We start from the raw sequence: 19,538 nt of genomic DNA on the forward strand, positions 1-19,538 counted from the left end.
AGATAGTGGACTAATGTCCCAAAGAACCATCTAACCTGAGTTAGGAATCAGACTTCTTTTATATATAGCAAATGGAGGGGGTGTGACTAGTTGTTGCAAGCTTCTTGATGTCAGAATCCTTTTTTTTTTGCCGTTGTTAAATAGGTCAGGCCACAATGTTCCTATAAACCATCAATAAGACAAATGCTATTCTCTGTTCTGCAACTTTATCTCTCTATGAATGGAGACGAGTTATACATGTAAAAGTCGGAGCCTTGAGAATGGGGTATCCGTATATTTCAGTCTACAGGCAACACTCTTAACTTAATGCAAAAGCAATAGAATATGAAATGGATCCAATATGTAGTCAGATTTGTTCTTCTTATTGCACTCAGGTGTTCAGGAAACAGTGAGTTTAAAGGGGTGGCTTTTCCCTCGTGTCTTAGATGGTGAAGAATCCACCTGCAATGTGGGAGACCTTGGTTCAATCCCTGGCTTGGGAAGATCCCAAGAAAGGAATGGCTACCCACTCCAGTATTCTTGCCTAGAGAATTCCATGGAGAAAGAAGCATGGCAGGCTATAATCCATGGGATTGCAAAGAGTCAGACACAACTGAGGGACTTTCACTTTTCACCTGAAGAATTGATAATTCTCAATGTGTATGGATTAGTTGGCATCAGTAATAACCCTCTTCTTCAAGAATAAAAAAAATGTATAAAGATTAAACTAAACCTTCAATAAGGTATGTGACACAACCTTATAATTGAGCCCCCCAAATGGATGGAAGCAGTCCATGAAGAAGAGCCTTCATCATTTTAATCATGGACAGCCATGATTAAAAGTGTTGGGAAAGAGGCTATTTAGTCTTATTGGGTAGAAGTACTCAGTCCTTGAATGAATCATGAGCAGTGAATAAATAACCTACAATTTTCCCTTCTGCATCCCTCTTTCATAGAGAAAAACCCAGAGTGAACTGGAAATGAATTTAAATGTACTATAAATGAATGAATAAATGAATAAAAAAGAAGCCAACCAGAAGAGAGCAACTGATACGCCCTGCCCCTCCTTTGAGGACAATGGGAGAAGTAAATGAGATTATGAGTGTAAAACGGTTTGGAAAACATGTCTCAGACTTCCATTAATGTTATCTCACTAGTTGTGGAGTGAGTGTCTAGGCCTCCTGGCCCTCAAATCTGCCCATATGCTAACAAGCCTCTTTATGTTTCAGAGAAGCAAAAATATGGCTCAAGATCTTGAACAATGTGGACAAGATTACAAACCACACCTGGAGCCCAATTCTCTTACATCAAAGCCCCTTTTCCAAGTGCAGCCCTGAAACACTGGTTCCTTGGGTCCCGGATACTGAGGATGGTCACGACCCAAGTACAACGATGACAACCATGTTCCCTAATATCTCAGCCAGTCACTGTTAAACTGTGTAACTTATTCAGTTTACTCAAGCAGCTGGAGATGCCCCAGTAAAAAAATCCAAACTAATCCTTTAGCTGTCATGAATATATGAAACAGGAACACAAATATCTAAACACGTAATGGCAATATGCTGACTATCAAAACTTTGGAGGTTTGCTGTCAACTACTAATAATACTCTTTATAAAAACGTTATTGCATGGTATATAAAATATATCTAAATAAAGCTGCTAAAATGGAATACCAGACCACCTGACCTGCCTCTTGAGAAACGGTCAGGAAGCAACAGTTAGAACTGGACATGGAACAGCAGACTGGTTCCAAATAGGAAAAGGAGTTCGTCAAAGCTGTATATTGTCACCCTGCTTATTTAACTTATATGCAGAGTACATCATGAGAAACACTGGGTTGGAAGAAGCACAAGCTGCAATCAAGATTGCCGGGAGAAATATCAATAACTTCAGATTTGCAGATGACACCACCCTTATGGCAGAAAGTGAAAGGGAACTAAAAAGCCTTTTGATGAAAGTGAAAGAGGAGAGTGAAAACGTTGGCTTAAAGCTCAACATTCAGAAAACTAAGATCACGGCATCTGGTCCCATCACTTCATGGCAAATAGATGGGGAAGTGGAAGCGGTGTCAGACTTTATTTTTTGGGGGGCTCCAAAATCACTGCAGATGGTGACTGCAGCCATGAAATTAAGACACTTACTCCTTGGAAGGAAAGTTATGACCAACCTATATAGCATATTAAAAAGCAGAGACATTACTTTGCCAGCAAAGGTCCGTCTAGTCAAGGCTATGGTTTTTCCAGTGGTCATGTATGGATGTGAGAGTTGGACTATAAAGAAAGCTGAGGGCCGAAGAATTGATGCTTTTGAACTGTGGTGTTGGAGAAGACTCTTGAGAGTCCCTTGGACTGCAAGGAGATCCAGTCAGTCCATCCTAAAGGAGATCAGTCCTGGATGTTCATTGGAAGGACTGATGCTGAAACTGAAACTCCAATATTTTGGCCACCTGATGCGAAGAGCTGGCTCGCTGGAAAAGACCCTGATGCTGGGAGGGATTGGGGGCAGGAGGAGAAGGGGACGACAGAGGATGAGATGGCTGGATGGCATCACTGACTCGATGGACATGAGTTTGAGTAAACTCCGGGAGTTGGTGATGGACAGGGAGGCCTGGTGTGCTGCGATTCATGGGTTGCAGAGAGTCGGACACGGCTGAGCGACTAAACTGAACTGACTGAAAATGGATGAACTGATGTTGCCATTTATAAAGTATAACATACACATTCTGAAATAGAAAATGCATTGTTGTAAAACTTAAGCCCTTTATTTACTACAACACAGAACATTTTATTTTTAGACATCAGTGGGTTTTATTTTGTTACATTCTCACTTATTCAGCTGAAAACAAAAGTCAGGAAAATCAAATGGTGACTAGTAGTAACCTATCAGGAAATGAGAGCAAGCATGTAGACCATTCTTTGTTTGGATTGATGTTAAATCAACTGATCAGTAAAGCCTTTCTTTCTGTCTAATAATTAGGACAGATTCCCTGTTGCAAATAGTGTTGCACTAGGAGTCTTCTACAAATAAAGGCTTTCACTTTATACATGGAATAGTACAAAATATAGATAGCTTTCTTTGACTCAATTGGATTTGTTCATCCTAAACTGCTGTGAGATTCAGAGAAATGGATATTTTCTCATATGTTGTGCAACAGTTTCTTCAAATATCTGCTCATGCTCAGTTAAACTAACAAGACATCCAGACACTCCATCATCTCAGTGTGGGACACAGAGGTGGCCACATCCATCATACACACGTATATAATTAGGAGACTAGGGGAATATGCTAAGAGGGCAAGAAATCATTTGCTTCTTCGGTTATGCTTTAGTGACGAATATACATTTCTTGGTAACCAGCCAATCAGTTTTGGAAATAATATCAGACCATGACCCAATAAAATCTAACAGCCTATCCCTTGCTTACATGCACCATTAGAGCCTGTCACCAATCACTAGCCATCTCTCTCAGGCATAATTTGCTTTCTCTGGAAGCAGAAATACCCCAAAATAAATTTGCCCTTCTCCAGCAAAAACACACTCCCCATTCAACAGCAAATCCTGATCCAAAGAAAAAATTAATTCAGGCAGGCAATTTTGATCTCTTAGAAAAGTTTCCTTAAAAATGACAAATGTGTGTGATGGTAAAGCCATCCAATATGTCTGCATGCTGCCTTATTAAATTAAAAACACTTGATTTATTTATACAATGTCTTCAATGGCTTACAGATTAGGATCTTAGAAACAATACATGTCTTATAGCAAAAAATATACATATAATAATCCACCTATAGTTTATATAAATGATGAAATGCTTCTGAATATATCTATATATCTATATATGTACACATATATACTCTGTGTGTGTGTTTGCAGAGTCAGCACACAAATACTGCAGTCTTTCATTGGCTCTTCCACTTCAGTGTCAAGAACACTAGGTTCAAAGTCTGAAGGAATAGAACAAAGGTCACCGCTGAGGACAGAGGACTGGCTTGATGCACCTTCCTTTGTGAAGGACCAAATTTGCTGGGCAGTGACACCCAGCAACGCATGGCTTGTTGCAGGGGCCGATTTCATTCCAGTTGTCGCAGGTCTTGGCACATCCTGGGCCACAGGTATCATACACGGCCCCATGCTTACACTGGGTGGCTGCAAAAGAGAGGAGATGAAGGTGAGATGTGAGGAAACAGCCAGGTTAATTCACCCTCAGGCCCATGCCATTTCCGCAGGCTCATGTCACTCATGGCATAGGTCTCCCCACCGCACAGGTGCACATCTGCCACCTAACAGAAGAAGAACAAGCACCCAGCACTCCCAGACACTCTGGGAATCACCTGCACCTGGAAAAACAACATGATACATCCACCTTCTAAGCCAGTGAACTTCAAAATAAAAGAAAATGAGAAAGCTTTATTCCCAGATATGAAAGACTACACATTAGTAAAGCTACATGTAAATCTACAGTTATCTAGGTATTGAGAATGGTATGAAAAGTTAACTCCAAATAGTTCTTCCAGTTGTTGAGCTGCAATGAATAGGAATCATTGTTGCAACTACCTTGATATTCAGATATACAGAATTACACATACAGGAGATGCAGTTTTGATCCCTGTGTTGGGAAGATTCTCTGGAGTAGGAAATGGCAACTCATTCCAGTATGCTTGCCTGGGAAATCCCATGGACAGAGGAGCCTCGTGGGCTACAGTCCATGAGGTCACAAAGAGTCTGACATGACTTAGTGACTAAACACCACCAACAACAACTCATACAGGAAAAAAATCTGCCAAGGATATTGGAAATGTATGACATACTTTAATCTAGTTATCATGTGTTGAATTAATCAATTTGAAACTAGTTAGAGCAAGAGATGGGTAGAGCCCAACAGAGAAAAATTAGATGTGTGACTGGGGAGAGGGAAATAGCTGGCTGGCTGGTCAGAGAATATGAAAATGACGTAACCAAATCATAGCAATTTACTCTCTTTGTTCAGTTGGAGCTAAAATGATTTTGACAGTATTATGAGACTTATCAAAAATTCATGAATAGATTTGTCAGAAAAAAAATACTGCCAGCATTCTGGAAGTTTATGACATGCAGACTTTTCCATCTGAGTTACTTCCAATGACAATCAAAGGGGCCACCCCTCATTCTCAGGAGGAGGGATGTTGACACGTGTAGGAATTTAGAAGAACCTTCTTGAAGAACAGTAATAACCATCCAAACTCCATCTGTAGCTATCTTTGTCTTCAGTTCATGGCACACAGCTCCTAGAACACCTGGAAATCTCCAGAGTGTTTGTATGCCAATAAGGCTGGTGGTTGGGGTCCCCAGACAGCTTCAGAATGGGGACTGCTCACCAGAAAGACCAAAGCATGATTAAAGGCTTGGAACTTTCAGCACTTTTTGCTAGGGATGCGGACAGGGACTGGATGTTGAGCTTATCACTTTCAGTCAATGATTTAATCAACCATGCCTACCTAGGGACATTTCCATACAAATCCCTAAATTACTAATGACAGGGTTCAGAAAACTTTGGAATAGGAGGACACATTGAGGTGCTGGGATTATGGTGTTCCCGCTCTATTGTGACAGAAGCTCCTGTGTTTGGGGACCCTCCTGGAATGTACTCTCTGTGCCTCTTTATCTGGTTGTTCATTTGTATCCCTTATAATAAATGGCTCAGAGAGTTTATCAGAAAATCCCAGCTGCAATGCAGGAGACCCAGGTTCAGTCTCTGGGTTGGGAAGATCCCCTTGAATAGAAATTCACTCCAGTATTCTTGCCTGGAGAATCCCAAGAACAGAAGAGTCTGGCAAGCTATAATCCATGAAGTAGCAGAGAATAGGACACAACTGAGCAACTAACACTTTCAGTTTACTTTCAAGAGTAAGTAAGTATTTTCCAGAGTTTTGTGAGCCCTTCTAGAAAATAATTAAGCCCAAAGGGGAAGGAGGCTGTGAGAACAGCTTTCTGCCCCTACTCTGTAGCCAAGTGGAGCAGAGAGAGGGTAACCTAGGGACTCAGTAATGGGCAATCAGCATCTGAAATGAGGTGTCTTATGGGACTGAGCCCTTAAGCCTGTGGAGGCTGATGCTAACTCTGGGCTGTTAATCTCAAAACTCTACTCAATGTCCTGTGGTGACCTAAATTGGAAGAAAATCCAAGAAAGAGTGGACATAAGTATACATATAGCTGATTCAGGCTTCCCTGGTAGCTCAGCTGGTAAAGAATGTGATTGCAATGCAAGAGACCCTGGTTTGATTCCTGGGTCAGGAAGATCCCTTGGAGAAGGGATAGGCTACCCACTCCAGTATTCTTGGGCTTCTCTAGTGGCTCAGTCAGTAAAGAATCTGTCTGCATTGCGGGAGACCTGGGTTCAATCCCTAGGTTGTAAAGATCCCCTGGAGGAGGGCATGGCAACCCACTCCAGTATTCTTGCCGGGAGAATCCCCATGGACAGAGGAGCCTGGTGGGCTTCAGTCCATGGGGTTGCAAGGAGTCGGACATGACTGAACACCTGGGCACAGCACAGCACACAGCTAATTCACTTTGCTACGCGGTAGAAACTAACACAACATTGTAAAGCAACTGACTTCTCGCAGACACCTTCTCTCTCTTAGGCTTCTTTACCGCCTCTGTAACACTAAAGGTTCAAATCGCCTCCAAGACCTTTTCCCTGACATTCTTTTCTCTTCTCATTAATTCTCTTCTCCTACCTTCCCTTCTTCTCTCTTCCCTTCCCTCTTTCTCTCTCCATCAGTTATTACAATATTAGCTCTAATTTCCAGTCAAAACACTCTGAAAATGATTATCATTAGCTTGGATTCTCTCCCCAAACCAATCATTTTCCAAGTCTTAATTCAAACATTACCTCCTTCAAGTAGCTTCCTGGATCTCTCCAGGATACCCTTCCCTGCTCTGCATCCATCAGCACTTCTCACATTATAGTTACCTGCTTACTTGTTTTAATCCCCCAGTTACTGTGCATCTGTGGGCTTCCCTTGTGACTCAGCTGGTAAAGAATCCGCCTGCAATGCGGGAGACCTGGGTTCGATCCCTGGGTTGGGAAAATCCCCTGGAGAAGGGAAAGGCCACCCACTCTAGTATTCTGGCCTGGAGAATTCCATGGACTCTATAGTCCACGGGGTCGCAAGGAGTCGGACATGACTGAGCGATTTCATCTCACCTTGCATCTGTAGTTCCTATTTGGAGATGCTCACAAGAGTCTCCTAAGGGTCTTTTAAAAGATGTATATTCCTCAGTCCCTTCCCTAAAGATTTTTGCTCTGTGTCTACAGTGGAGCCTTACGCGGCTGTAAATTTTAAAGGTTCCGGGGGTCACTACAACAAGCACCCTTGATTGAACAGAATGAACCACCAAAGCTGGGGCTCCTGAGGGCAGAATCCTTGTCTTCCATGATGTAAAGTTCTGGCACAAGGCCAAGCACAGAGGAGCAGCTTAATAAATGCCTGTGCCTGTTGGATGATGATTTAATCTTAATGAAGCTCCATCCATCATCTTGATTCCCAATTTGGATTACATTTGGCTGGCCTTGAGTTCATTTTCCACTCTGCTGCTTCCAGAATGCCTCTTTCAACTCACTTTTCGCTCCAGATACTTTATTTCCCTCAGATCTCGCAAAGATCCCTCCTACTATGAAAACTCGGCAGAATTTCCTGTCTCTCTCACCCACTTTCTTTCCTTTCCCCTCCTTCTTCTAGAGGCATGCATTCCCCCCCATCTTTTCCTCTCTCTGGCCTCTCCAGTCTTTCTTCTAACTGCACCACGCACTTTCCTACTGCTTCTCTGTGACATCCTACCTTTGACTACTGAACACTGATATTTCCCTCACCTTTTGTAGGTAGAAAATGCAGAACTACTAGGCGAAAAGTGGATTATTTTCACCATTGATATTCAATTCAAATTAAATCAATAAACATTTACTGAGTATCTACTTTGGGGCAGGCATCCTCTTAGGCCAGGGAATCAGATGTGAATCAGATATCATCTCTGAGCTTTAGTATCAGGAGCCTGGACTTAAAACCAAATGGGTAATTTGAGTCAGTTCTAATGAGGTGGATAAACCTAGAACCTATTATACAGAGTGAAGTAAGTCAAAAAGAGAAAGATAAATATCATATTCTAACACATATATACAGAATCTAGAAAAATGGTACTGAAGAATTTATTTACAGGGCAGCAGTGGAGAAACAGACATAGAGAATAGACTTATGGACATGGGGAGAGGGGATGAGAGGGTGAGATGTATGGAAAGTGTAACATGGAAACTTATATATGTAAATACATATGTATATAAAATCCATATGTAAAATAGATAGCAAATGGGAATTTGCTCTATGACTCAGGAAACTCAAACAGGGGCTCTGTACCAACCAAGAGGGGTGGGATGGGGAGGGAGTTGGGAGGGATGTTCAAAAGGGAAGGGATATATTTATAACCATGGCTGATTCATGTTGAGGTTTGAAAAAAACAACAAAATTCTGTAAAGCAATTATCTGTCAATAAAAAAATTAATTAATTAAAAAAAAAACCAAATGGGTGAAGGAGACACAGAAATGGATTCTTAATTGAATGCAAGATGAACACATTAGACAGTAAGAATGAAGTACAGTGGAACAGTAAGAGAGACATCAACTCAACACTGAGGGCTGGTTAGGGGTTTAGGAGGACTTCAGAAAATGGATCCCACTTAGATCTTAGAAGATGACAAGACATGCCAGACAAACAACGGCAGAAGTTTTCCAGGTGGAAAGAGAACATGGTGCCAGGGGAGGGGGTGGGGGAACAGAGAGGGTGCAATCAGTGACAATAAGCAGCCGTGACCCAATCAGAAACTGGAGGATCTTTGATTTGTTGGAGGAGAAGCAAGGAATTTGAGAATAAGAGTGGGAGGAGACAAAGGCAGAGAGGTGGGCAGGGGCCGTAATCCCTGAGGGAGTCTTAGAAGGGCTTTAGGGAGATAATATGATTAAATTTGCCTTCAATTTGGCACAACTTTTATACAATCCTAGAAAGTGAATCCTGACTTGGATCTTGTTTTATCTTCCATGCATCCAATGTTTTTCAAACTTGTAAAAGGCAAACAATACTTACTGACAACATAAATGTGATCTGATTCATATATGTGCATTTGAAAAGGTTTCATTTTACTAAATACATGTTTTAAAAACTAGAAAATTACCAGAGTGGTTAGGGTTGTGCTTGTGCTGCCATTTCAGTCGTGTCTGACTCTTTGCAACCCTATGGACTCTAGCCCACCACACTCCTTAGTCCATGGGATTCTCCAGGCAAGAATACTGGAGTGGGTTGCCATGCCCTCCTCCAGGGGATCTTCCTGACCCAGGGATCGAACCCAGGTCTCCTGCATTACAGGCGGATTCTATACAGCTGAGCCACCGGGGAAGTCCGTGGCTAGGGTGAGCAGGTATATATTCTTAAGGGGGCACATAAACAGTTATTCTGTAAAGCACGCAAGGAGCATTACGTGTTATTTTACGTGGTGCCCCATGAAGGCATTATGTGTTGGCATTATCAATACAGTTAGTAAGCATAGATTTGTGCCCTTTGGGACTCAGCTGTCCCCACACCCCTCTTCTGTGCTGAAGGTTACAGTGCTGACCTTATCTCCTAATCCTTTATAGGAGATGTCTAGTCACCAAGGAGGATATCAGTGTGTATAAGAAGAGCAGAGGTGCTGCAGGAGAGGGGCTAGAATCACCTGGAGTCTGTAGAGTAAAGCGAGGAGGAGCTCCACAGAAGCCAGCAGATTATCTCATTTACTGCAGAAATACACACACCACTTTGAACACCCCAGAATCTTTCCTGCTTATAAAATGTATTCCTGAAAGTGCAGTGACAATTAGCAGAAAATCTGCTAAGGGTGGCAAAGTAAGATGCAAGAGCAAGACCATAGGAAAGTGATCGAGAGTCAAAAGGTACCAAGTAACAATGATTAGGAACAGGTGAATAGACATTGGAAAGGTCCACACAACATAACAGCAGACTATAAGATGGTTAGATAGCATCACTGACTCAATGGACATGAATCTGAGCAAACTATGAGAAAGAGTGGAAAACAGAGGAGCCTCATGTGCTATAGTCCACAGGGTCCCAAAGAGTCGGACAAAATGACCTAGTGACTGAATGACAACAACGAACATAACAAATATTTCAATAAATTAGTTGATGCTTATATAAATACACAAATAAATATATACTCATATGTAAATATATATATAAATTTTTAACTCATATTTTGCTTCTATTTTACAACTAATGTTTATTCTCACAATAGACTTTTTTTTTTTTTTTTACAGTGTACTTGCTTATTTGTGCTCTTATAATAATTAAGAACAGGGGCTATAATGCAAACTGACCTGGGTTTGAGTCCTAACTTTCTTACTTTCTAGCTCTGTGATTTTTAGCAAATTACTTAAATATTCTAAGCCTTAATGTCCTTTACTGTAGAATGTGGGTAATAGAATGTTACCATATAGATTAGAGTGGGGATTAAATAAGATAAAATGTAATATAAAGTGCCAGAATGGTCCTTGGGGCAAAGGAGGTGCTTAGAAAATAGTACATATTAATATAAATGGTCATTATTAAACTTTTATAGACCTTTACAATACCTCTCTGCATATCATATTGTGTTTAGTAATTCCTGTACTAAACTAGAGTTTCGGGGGAGGAGCCAAGATGGCGGAGGAGTAGGACGGGGAGACCACTTTCTCTCCTACAAATTCATCAAAAGAATAACTGAACGCAGAGCAAACTTCACAAAACTTCTCATCGCTAGCTGAGGTCATCAGGCACCCAGAAAAGCAGCCCATTGTCTTCGAAAGGAGGTAGGACAAAATATAAAAGATAAAAAGTGAGACAAAAGAGCTAAGGATGGAGATCCGTCCCGGGAAGGGAGTCTTAGGCGGCATTGCTTGGGGTAGGGTCCGGGCCTGAGTGCCCTGAGGACAATCGGAGGGAGCTTCTATGAGTTGCCAACTTGAACTGTGGGAGAGCAAAAGAGAGAGAGAAAATTAACCTGCCCGAAAACACTGCCGGCTGTTCTCAGAACAAAGGGACCGAGAAAGTCCAGAGAAGAGCTCGCAGGCTGCTGACCGGCCCAGCCCCGCCGGAGGCAGGAGGCAGGGGGGAGGGGAAGGTCGCGGCGAGACACAGGGCGCAGGCACTCGACCGGCGCGGGTGGGGACTGGGGCTGGGGACGCGGAGGGCAGAAGGCGCGCGCACCCGACTGGCGCCAGCTGAAACTGAGACTGGGTCCGCGGAAGGGAGTGGGCGGGCCACAGCTGGGGAGAGTGCGCCCACCAAGCCCCTGGCTGCCTGGACCGCTCTGACGGGGAAGGGACAGAGAGCAGGCGCAGCTTTTCCTTCCGCGCTTTTGTGGAACACCCGAGGGCTGGAACCTAGCGCAGCGCGGGGCGCGCTCCACATAGAGCAGCCAGGAGCCTGAGCAGCGCAGACGGAGAAAGCAGCGTCAGCCCCTCCCGGCAGCCCCAGTCCATCCCCGCAGCGCCAGCCCCTCCCCGCAGCGCCAGCCCCTCCCTGCAGCGCCAGCCCCTCCCCGCAGAGCGACGGAACTAGCTACCTGAATAAGAGTCCACCTCCGCCCGCCTGTGCCAGGGCGGAAATGAGGCTCTGAAGAGACCGGCAAACAGAAGCCAAATAAACAAAGGGAACCGCTTCAGAAGGGACTGGTGCAACAGATTAAAATTCCCGTAGAAAACACTGACTACACCGGAAGGGGCCTGTAGATATCGAGAAGTGTAAGCTGGAACGAGGAGCTATCTGAAACTGAGCTGAACCCACACTGACCGTAACAGCTCCAGAGAAATTCCTAGATATATTTTTACTTTTTTTTTTTTAAGTAAGAAAAAAAAATTTTTTTTTAATTTTTTTATTTTTTCTTTTTTATTTTTTCTCTTTTATTTTTCTTTAAAATTCCCTATTACTCCCCCATTACTCCTTAACTTTCATTTTCATAGATTTTTACGATTTTTTTAATTAGGGAAAAAAAATTTTTTTTCTTTCTTTTTTTTTCCTCTTTTTTTTTCTTTCCTTTTTCTCTTCTATTTTCTATTTTTCTTTTTCTCTTATTTCTTTTAAAGTCCTCTAGTACTCCTCTACTACTCCTTAATTTTCATTTTCAATACACTATAACCTTACAAAAAAAAAAAAAAAAGAAGAAGAGAAGCCCTATTTTTAAACCAAAATTCAGTTCCCATTTTTATTCAGGAGTGTGTTGATTATTCTCTCCCAATCTTGACTCTCTGTTTTCTACCTCAGAACACCTCTATTTCCTCCTTTCCCCTTCTCTTCCCAATCCAATTCTGTGAATCTTTGTAGGTGTCTGGGCTACGGAGAACACTCTGGGAACAGACAACTGCGTAGATCTGTCTCTCTCCTCTTGAGTCCCCCTTTTTCTCCTCCTGCTCATCTCTATCTCCCTCCTCCCTCTCCTCTTCTTCATGTAACTCTGTGAACCTCTCTGGGTGTCCCTAACGGGGGAGAATCTTTTCGCCATTAACCTAGAAGTTTTATTATCAGTGCTGTATAGTTGGAGAAGTCCTGAGACTACAGGAAGAATAAAACTGAAATCCAGAGGCAGGAGACTTAAGCCCAAAACCTGAGAACACCAGAAAACTCCTGACTACATGGAACTTTAAGTAATAAGTGACCGTCCAAAAGCCTCCATACCTACACTGATACCAACCACCACCCAAGAGCCAATAAGTTTTAGAGCAAGACATACCACACAAATTCTCCAGCAACGCAGGAACATAGCCCTGAACATCAACATACAGGCCGCCCAAGGTCACACCTAACACATAGACCCATCTCAAAACTCATTACTGGGCACTCCATTGCTCTCCAAAGAGAAGAAATCAAGTTCCACGCACCAGAACACTGACGCAAGCTTCCCTAACCAGGAAACCTTGACAAGCCAATCGTCTAACCCCACCCACTGGGTTAATCCTCCACAATAAAAAGGAACCACAGACCTCCAGAATACAGAAAGCCCACTCCAGACACAGCAATCTAAACAAGATGAAAAGGCAAAGAAATACCCAACAGGTAAAGGAACATGAAAAATGCCCACCAAGTCAAACAAAAGAGGAGGAGATAGGGAATCTACCTGAAAAAGAATTTAGAATAATGATAATAAAAATGATCCAAAATCTTGAAAACAAAATGGAGTTACAGATAAATAGCTTGGAGACAAAGATTGAAAAGATGCAAGAAATGTTTAATAAAGATCTAGAAGAAATAAAAAAGAGTCAATTAAAAATGAATAATGCAATGAATGAGATCAAAAACACTTTGGAGGGAACCAAGAGTAGAATAACGGAGGCAGAAGATAGGATAAGTGAGGTAGAAGATAAAATGGTGGAAATAAATGAAGCAGAGAGGAAAAAAGAAAAAAGGATCAAAAGAAATGAGGACAACCTCAGGGACCTCTGGGACAATGTGAAATGCCCCAACATTCGAATCATAGGAGTCCCAGAAGAAGAAGACAAAAAGAAAGGCCATGAGAAAATACTTGAGGAGATAATAGCTGAAAACTTCTCTAAAATTGGGAAGGAAATAGCCACCCAAGTCCAAGAAACCCAGAGAGTCCCAAACAGGATAAACCCAAGGCAAAACACCCCAAGACACATATTAATCAAATTAACAAAGATCAAACACAAAGAACAAATATTAAAAGCAGCAAGGGAGAAACAACAAATAACACACAAAGGGATTCCCATAAGGATAACAGCTGATCTATCAATAGAAACCCTCCAGGCCAGAAGGGAATGGCAGGACGTACTGAAAGTAATGAAAGAGAATAACCTACAACCTAGATTACTGTATCCAGCAAGGATCTCATTCAGATATGAAGGAGAATTCAAAAGCTTTACAGATAAGCAAATGCTGAGAGAATTCAGCACCACCAAACCAGCTCTTCAACAAATGCTAAAGGATCGTCTCTAGACAGGAAATGCAGAAAGGTTGTATAAACGTGAACCCAAAACAACAAAGTAAATGGCAACAGGACCACACCTATCAATAATTACCTTAAATGTAAATGGGTTGAATGCCCCAACCAAAAGACAAAGATTGGCTGAATGGATACAAAAACAAGACCCCTATATATGCTGTCTACAAGAGACCCACCTCAAAGCAAGAGACACATACAGACTAAAAGTGAAGGGCTGGAAAAAAATATTTCATGCAAACGGAGACCAAAAGAAAGCAGGAGTCGCAATACTCATATCAGATAAAATAGACTTTCAAATAAAGGATGTGAAAAGAGACAAAGAAGGACACTACATAATGATCAAAGGATCAATCCAAGAAGATATAACAATTATATATGCACCCAACATAGGAGCACCGCAATATGTACGGCAAACACTAACGAGTATGAAAGAGGAAATTAATAGTAACACAATAATAGTGGGAGACTTTAATACCCCACTCACAACTATGGATAGATCAACTAAACAGAAAATTAACAAGGAAACACAAACCTTAAATGACACAATGGACCAGCTAGACCTACTTGATATCTATAGGACATTTCACCCCAAAACAATCAACTTCACCTTTTTCTCAAGTGCACACGGAACCTTCTCCAGAATAGATCACATCCTGGGCCATAAATCTGGTCTTGGAAAATTCAAAAAAATTGAAATCATTCCAGTCATCTTTTCTGACCACAGTGCAGTAAGATTAGATCTCAATTACAGGAAAAAAATTGTTAAAAATTCAAACATATGGAGGCTAAATAACACGCTTCTGAATAACCAACAAATCATAGAAGAAATCAAAAAAGAAATCAAAATATGTATAGAAACGAATGAAAATGAAAACACAACAACCCAAAACCTATGGGACACTGTAAAAGCAGTGCTAAGGGGAAGGTTCATAGCATTATAGGCTTACATCAAGAAACAAGAAAAAAGCCAAATAAATAACCTAACTCTACACCTAAAGCAATTAGAGAAGGAAGAAATGAAGAACCCCAGGGTTAGCAGAAGGAAAGAAATCTTAAAAATCAGGGCAGAAATAAATGCAATAGAAACTAAAGAGACCATAGCAAAAATCAACAAAGCTAAAAGCTGGTTTTTTGAAAAAATAAACAAAATTGACAAACCATTAGCAAGACTCATTAAGAAACAAAGAGAGAAGAACCAAATTAACAAAATTAGAAATGAAAATGGAGAGATCACAACAGACAACACTGAAATACAAAGGATCATAAGAGACTACTACCAGTAGCTCTATGCCAATAAAATGGACAACTTGGATGAAATGGACAAATTCTTAGAAAAGTACAACTTTCCAAAACTGAACCAGGAAGAAATAGAAGATCTTAACAGACCCATCACAAGCAAGGAAATCGAAACTGTAATCAAAAATCTTCCAGCAAACAAAAGCCCAGGACCAGATGGCTTCACAGCTGAATTCTACCAAAAATTTAGAGAAGAGCTAACACCTATCTTACTCAAACTCTTCCAGAAAATTGCAGATGAAGGTAAGCTTCCAAACTCATTCTATGAGGCCACCATCACCCTAATTCCAAAACCAGGCAAAGATGCCACAAAAAAAGAAAACTACAGGCCAATATCACTGATGAACATAGATGCAAAAATCCTTAACAAAATTCTAGCAAACAGAATCCAACAACATATTAAAAAAATCATACACCATGACCAAGTGGGCTTTATCCCAGGAATGCAAGGATTCTTTAATATCTGCAAATCAATCAATGTAATACACCACATTAACAAATTGAAAGATAAAAACAATATGATTATCTCAATAGATGCAGAGAAAGCCTTTGACAAAATTCAACACTCATTTATGATTAAAACTCTCCAAAAAGCAGGAATAGAAGGAACATACCTCAACATAATAAAAGCTATATATGACAAACCCACAGCAAGCATCACCCTCAATGGTGAAAAATTGAAAGCATTTCCCCTGAAATCAGGAACAAGACAAGGGTGCCCACTCTCACCACTACTGTTCAACATAGTGTTGGAAGTTTTGGCCACAGCAATCAGAGCAGAAAAAGAAGTAAAAGGAATCCAGATAGGAAAAGAAGAAGTGAAACTCTCACTGTTTGCAGATGACATGATCCTCTACATAGAAAACCCTAAAGACTCTTCCAGAAAATTACTAGAGCTAATCAATGAATATAGTAAAGTTGCAGGATATAAAATTAACACATAGAAATCCCTTGCATTCCTATATACTAACAATGAAAAAACAGAAAGAGAACTTAAGGAAACAATACCATTCACCATTGCAACAAAAAGAATAAAATACTTAGGAGTATATCTACCTAAAGAAACACAAGACCTATACATAGAAAACTATAAAACACTGATGAAAGAAATCAAAGAGGACACAAACAGATGGAGAAATATACCGTGTTCATGGATTGGAAGGATCAATATTGTCAAAATGGCTATTCTACCCAAAGCAATCTATAGATTCAATGCAATCCCTATCAAGCTACCAACGGTATTTTTCACAGAACTCGACCAAAGAATTTCACAATTTGTATGGAAATACAAAAAACCTCGAATAGCCAAAGTAATCTTGAGAAAGAAGAATGGAACTGGAGGAATCAACCTGCCTGACTTCAGACTCTACTACAAAGCCACAGTCATCAAGACAGTATGGTACTGGCACAAAGACAGAAATATAGATCAATGGAACAGAATAGAAAGCCCAGAGATAAATCCACGAACCTATGGACACCTTATCTTTGACAAAGGAGGCAAGGATATACAATGGAAAAAAGACAACCTCTTTAACAAGTGGTGCTGGGAAAACTGGTCAACCACTTGTAAAAGAATGAAACTAGAACACTTTCTAACACCATACACAAAAATAAACTCAAAATGGATTAAAGATCTAAATGTAAGACCAGAAACTATAAAACTCCTAGAGGAGAACATAGGCAAAACACTCTCCGACATAAATCACAGCAAGATCCTCTATGACCCACCTCCCAGAATATTGGAAATAAAAGCAAAACTAAACAAATGGGACCTAATGAAACTTAAAAGCTTTTGCACTACAAAGGAAACTATAAGTAAGGTGAAAAGACAGCCCTCAGATTGGGAGAAAATAATAGCAAATGAAGAAACAGACAAAGGATTAATCTCAAAAATATACAAGCAACTCCTGCAGCTCAATTCCAGAAAAATAAATGACCCAATCAAAAAATGGGCCAAAGAACTAAACAGACATTTCTCCAAAGAAGACATACAAATGGCTAACAAACACATGAAAAGATGCTCAACATCACTCATTATTAGAGAAATGCAAATCAAACCCACAATGAGGTACCATTACACGCCAGTCAGGATGGCTGCTATCCAAAAGTCTACAAGCAATAAATGCTGGAGAGGGTGTGGAGAAAAGGGAACCCTCTTACACTGTTGGTGGGAATGCAAACTAGTACAGCCACTTTGGAAAACAGTGTGGAGATTTCTTTAAAAACTGGAAATAGAACTGCCATATGACCCAGCAATCCCACTTCTGGGCATACACACTGAGGAAACCAGATCTGAAAGAGACACATGCACCCCAATGTTCATCGCAGCACTGTTTATAATAGCCAGGACATGGAAGCAACCTAGATGCCCATCAGCAGATGAATGGATAAGGAAGCTGTGGTACATATACACCATGGAATATTACTCAGCCGTTAAAAAGAATTCATTTGAATCAGTCCTAATGGTATGGATGAAACTGGAGCCCCTTATACAGAGTGAAGTAAGCCAGAAAGATAAAGAACATTACAGCATACTAACACATATATATGGAATTTAGAAAGATGGTAATGATAACCCTATATGCAAAACAGAAAAAGAGACACAGAAATACAGAACAGACTTTTGAACTCTGTGGGAGAAGGTGAGGGTGGGATGTTTCAAAAGAACAGCATCTATACTATCTATGGTGAAACAGATCACCAGCCCAGGTGGGATGAATGAGACAAGTGCTCGGGCCTGGTGTACTGGGAAGACCCAGAGGACTCGGGTGGAGAGGGAGGTGGGAGGGGGGATCGGGATGGGGAATACGTGTAAATCTGTGGCTGATTCATATCAATGTATGACAAAACCCACTGAAATGTTGTGAAGTAATTAGCCTCCAACTAATAAAAAAAAATTAAAAAATAAACTAGAGTTTCATTAGTCCTTCTCACCACAGCTAATGGGTATACGCTTTGTGGTAATAGTCATTGTAATACTAAAATCCAGCCTAGCCTGAGAGATGTCACTTGTTCATTCAGTTTCTTGCTTGGCTGGCTTATCTGTTCAACTTCCAAGCTTTTTACTATGGAAAATTTCTCTTCTCTGTATTAAGTGGCCTTAAGTGCTGTCATAAGTCAGAAGATCTGAGAGCTAAAAACAAGTAGAGTATTCTTAGAGTCTTCAATATTCCAGATGAATCAGAAATGAATCTACTGAGAGATGCTGCACATCTCCATAAATACCAAATGTCAATCTGTGGAAGTTTAGTGTGTATGGGTGTATGTGTGTGTGTGTGTGTGTGTGTGTGTGTGTATAAAATGGTCCCCTGCAACCAAACATTGACAGAGTTATACTTCACTCAGACAGTTCCACTAATTTTAAGTGGTAAATGGAACCTTTCAGCAGTCGTATTCCCTTTCCATTAGAAAAGTAATTTTAGCTACTGAGATTCAGTCCCTGAAATCAGGACCCTGGGACAGGGGGAAAGTGTAGTCCTCAAATGCACTGGGTGCACTGAACTGGTGTTAAATATAGCTCAGCATTAGTAAGAGGGGGTTCATATATTCTGTATCTGATATGATCCCTGTCACAGCATCATAGCTAATAAAGTTAACAAAGTTCTGCTGAGCTCAACATTATACCAGGATGAATGTGGGCCTTTTCAAGGGAAAGTGTTAGTTGTGTCTGACTCTTTGCGACCCCAATGACTGTAGCCCACCAGGCTCCTCTGTTCATGGGATTTTCTGGGCAAAACTACTGGTGTGGGTAGCATTCCCTTCTCCGGCGTACCTTCCCGATCGAGGGATCGAACCTAGATCTCCTACATTGCAGTCAGATACTGTCTGAGTCACCAGGGAAAATTCAAGGGAAAGAGGACTCAAAGTAGAGAAAAGAAGACAGGCATATTCAAGATGTGCTGGAAGGACCCAGTCTTTCAAAACCCTACCCTTCCTATACCGCCCTGCACTGAGGAGGGAGGTAGGTCATTTGGTCCCAAGTTTCAGGAGCCTCAGCCACACCTTAATATGAGTTTGTATCGCCTCAGACCTCCTCTGGAAAGGCAGTATTGATAGCGAGGCACTCTTGCCATGGAAAGGGAACTCAGACATAGATTGGACTTGGGTTTTCAGAGGAGAGAGCAAATCCAAAAGGGAAGTCACAAAGAGATAAAAGGGTTTGAGTGCTTTCTAAGGACACAGATTAGTGACTGTGTCAAGGGGTGGCTTGAGGAAGCTTTAGTGATCCCTAAACCCTCATCATTCTACT

The 19,538-nt window shown here is 41.1% G+C and overlaps 1 protein-coding gene across 3 annotated transcripts in view; it reads right to left on the bottom strand.

The window, feature by feature from the left end:
* Positions 1-2,719: 2,719 nt before the first annotated feature.
* BMPER (BMP binding endothelial regulator) overlaps positions 2,720-19,538 on the bottom strand; it is a 265,707-nt gene continuing 248,888 nt past the window's right edge. For all 3 annotated transcript variants that reach the window (XM_043872379.1, XM_043872378.1, XM_043872377.1), the window contains one exon: positions 2,720-4,125. In XM_043872379.1, the coding sequence (XP_043728314.1) occupies positions 3,944-4,125 (182 nt within the window). In that variant the 3' untranslated portion in view covers positions 2,720-3,943. The remainder of the gene's footprint in view (positions 4,126-19,538) is intronic.

Source organism: Cervus elaphus, chromosome 18 (genome assembly GCF_910594005.1).
Source record: "Cervus elaphus chromosome 18, mCerEla1.1, whole genome shotgun sequence".
NCBI classification, from domain to species: domain Eukaryota; kingdom Metazoa; phylum Chordata; class Mammalia; order Artiodactyla; family Cervidae; genus Cervus; species Cervus elaphus.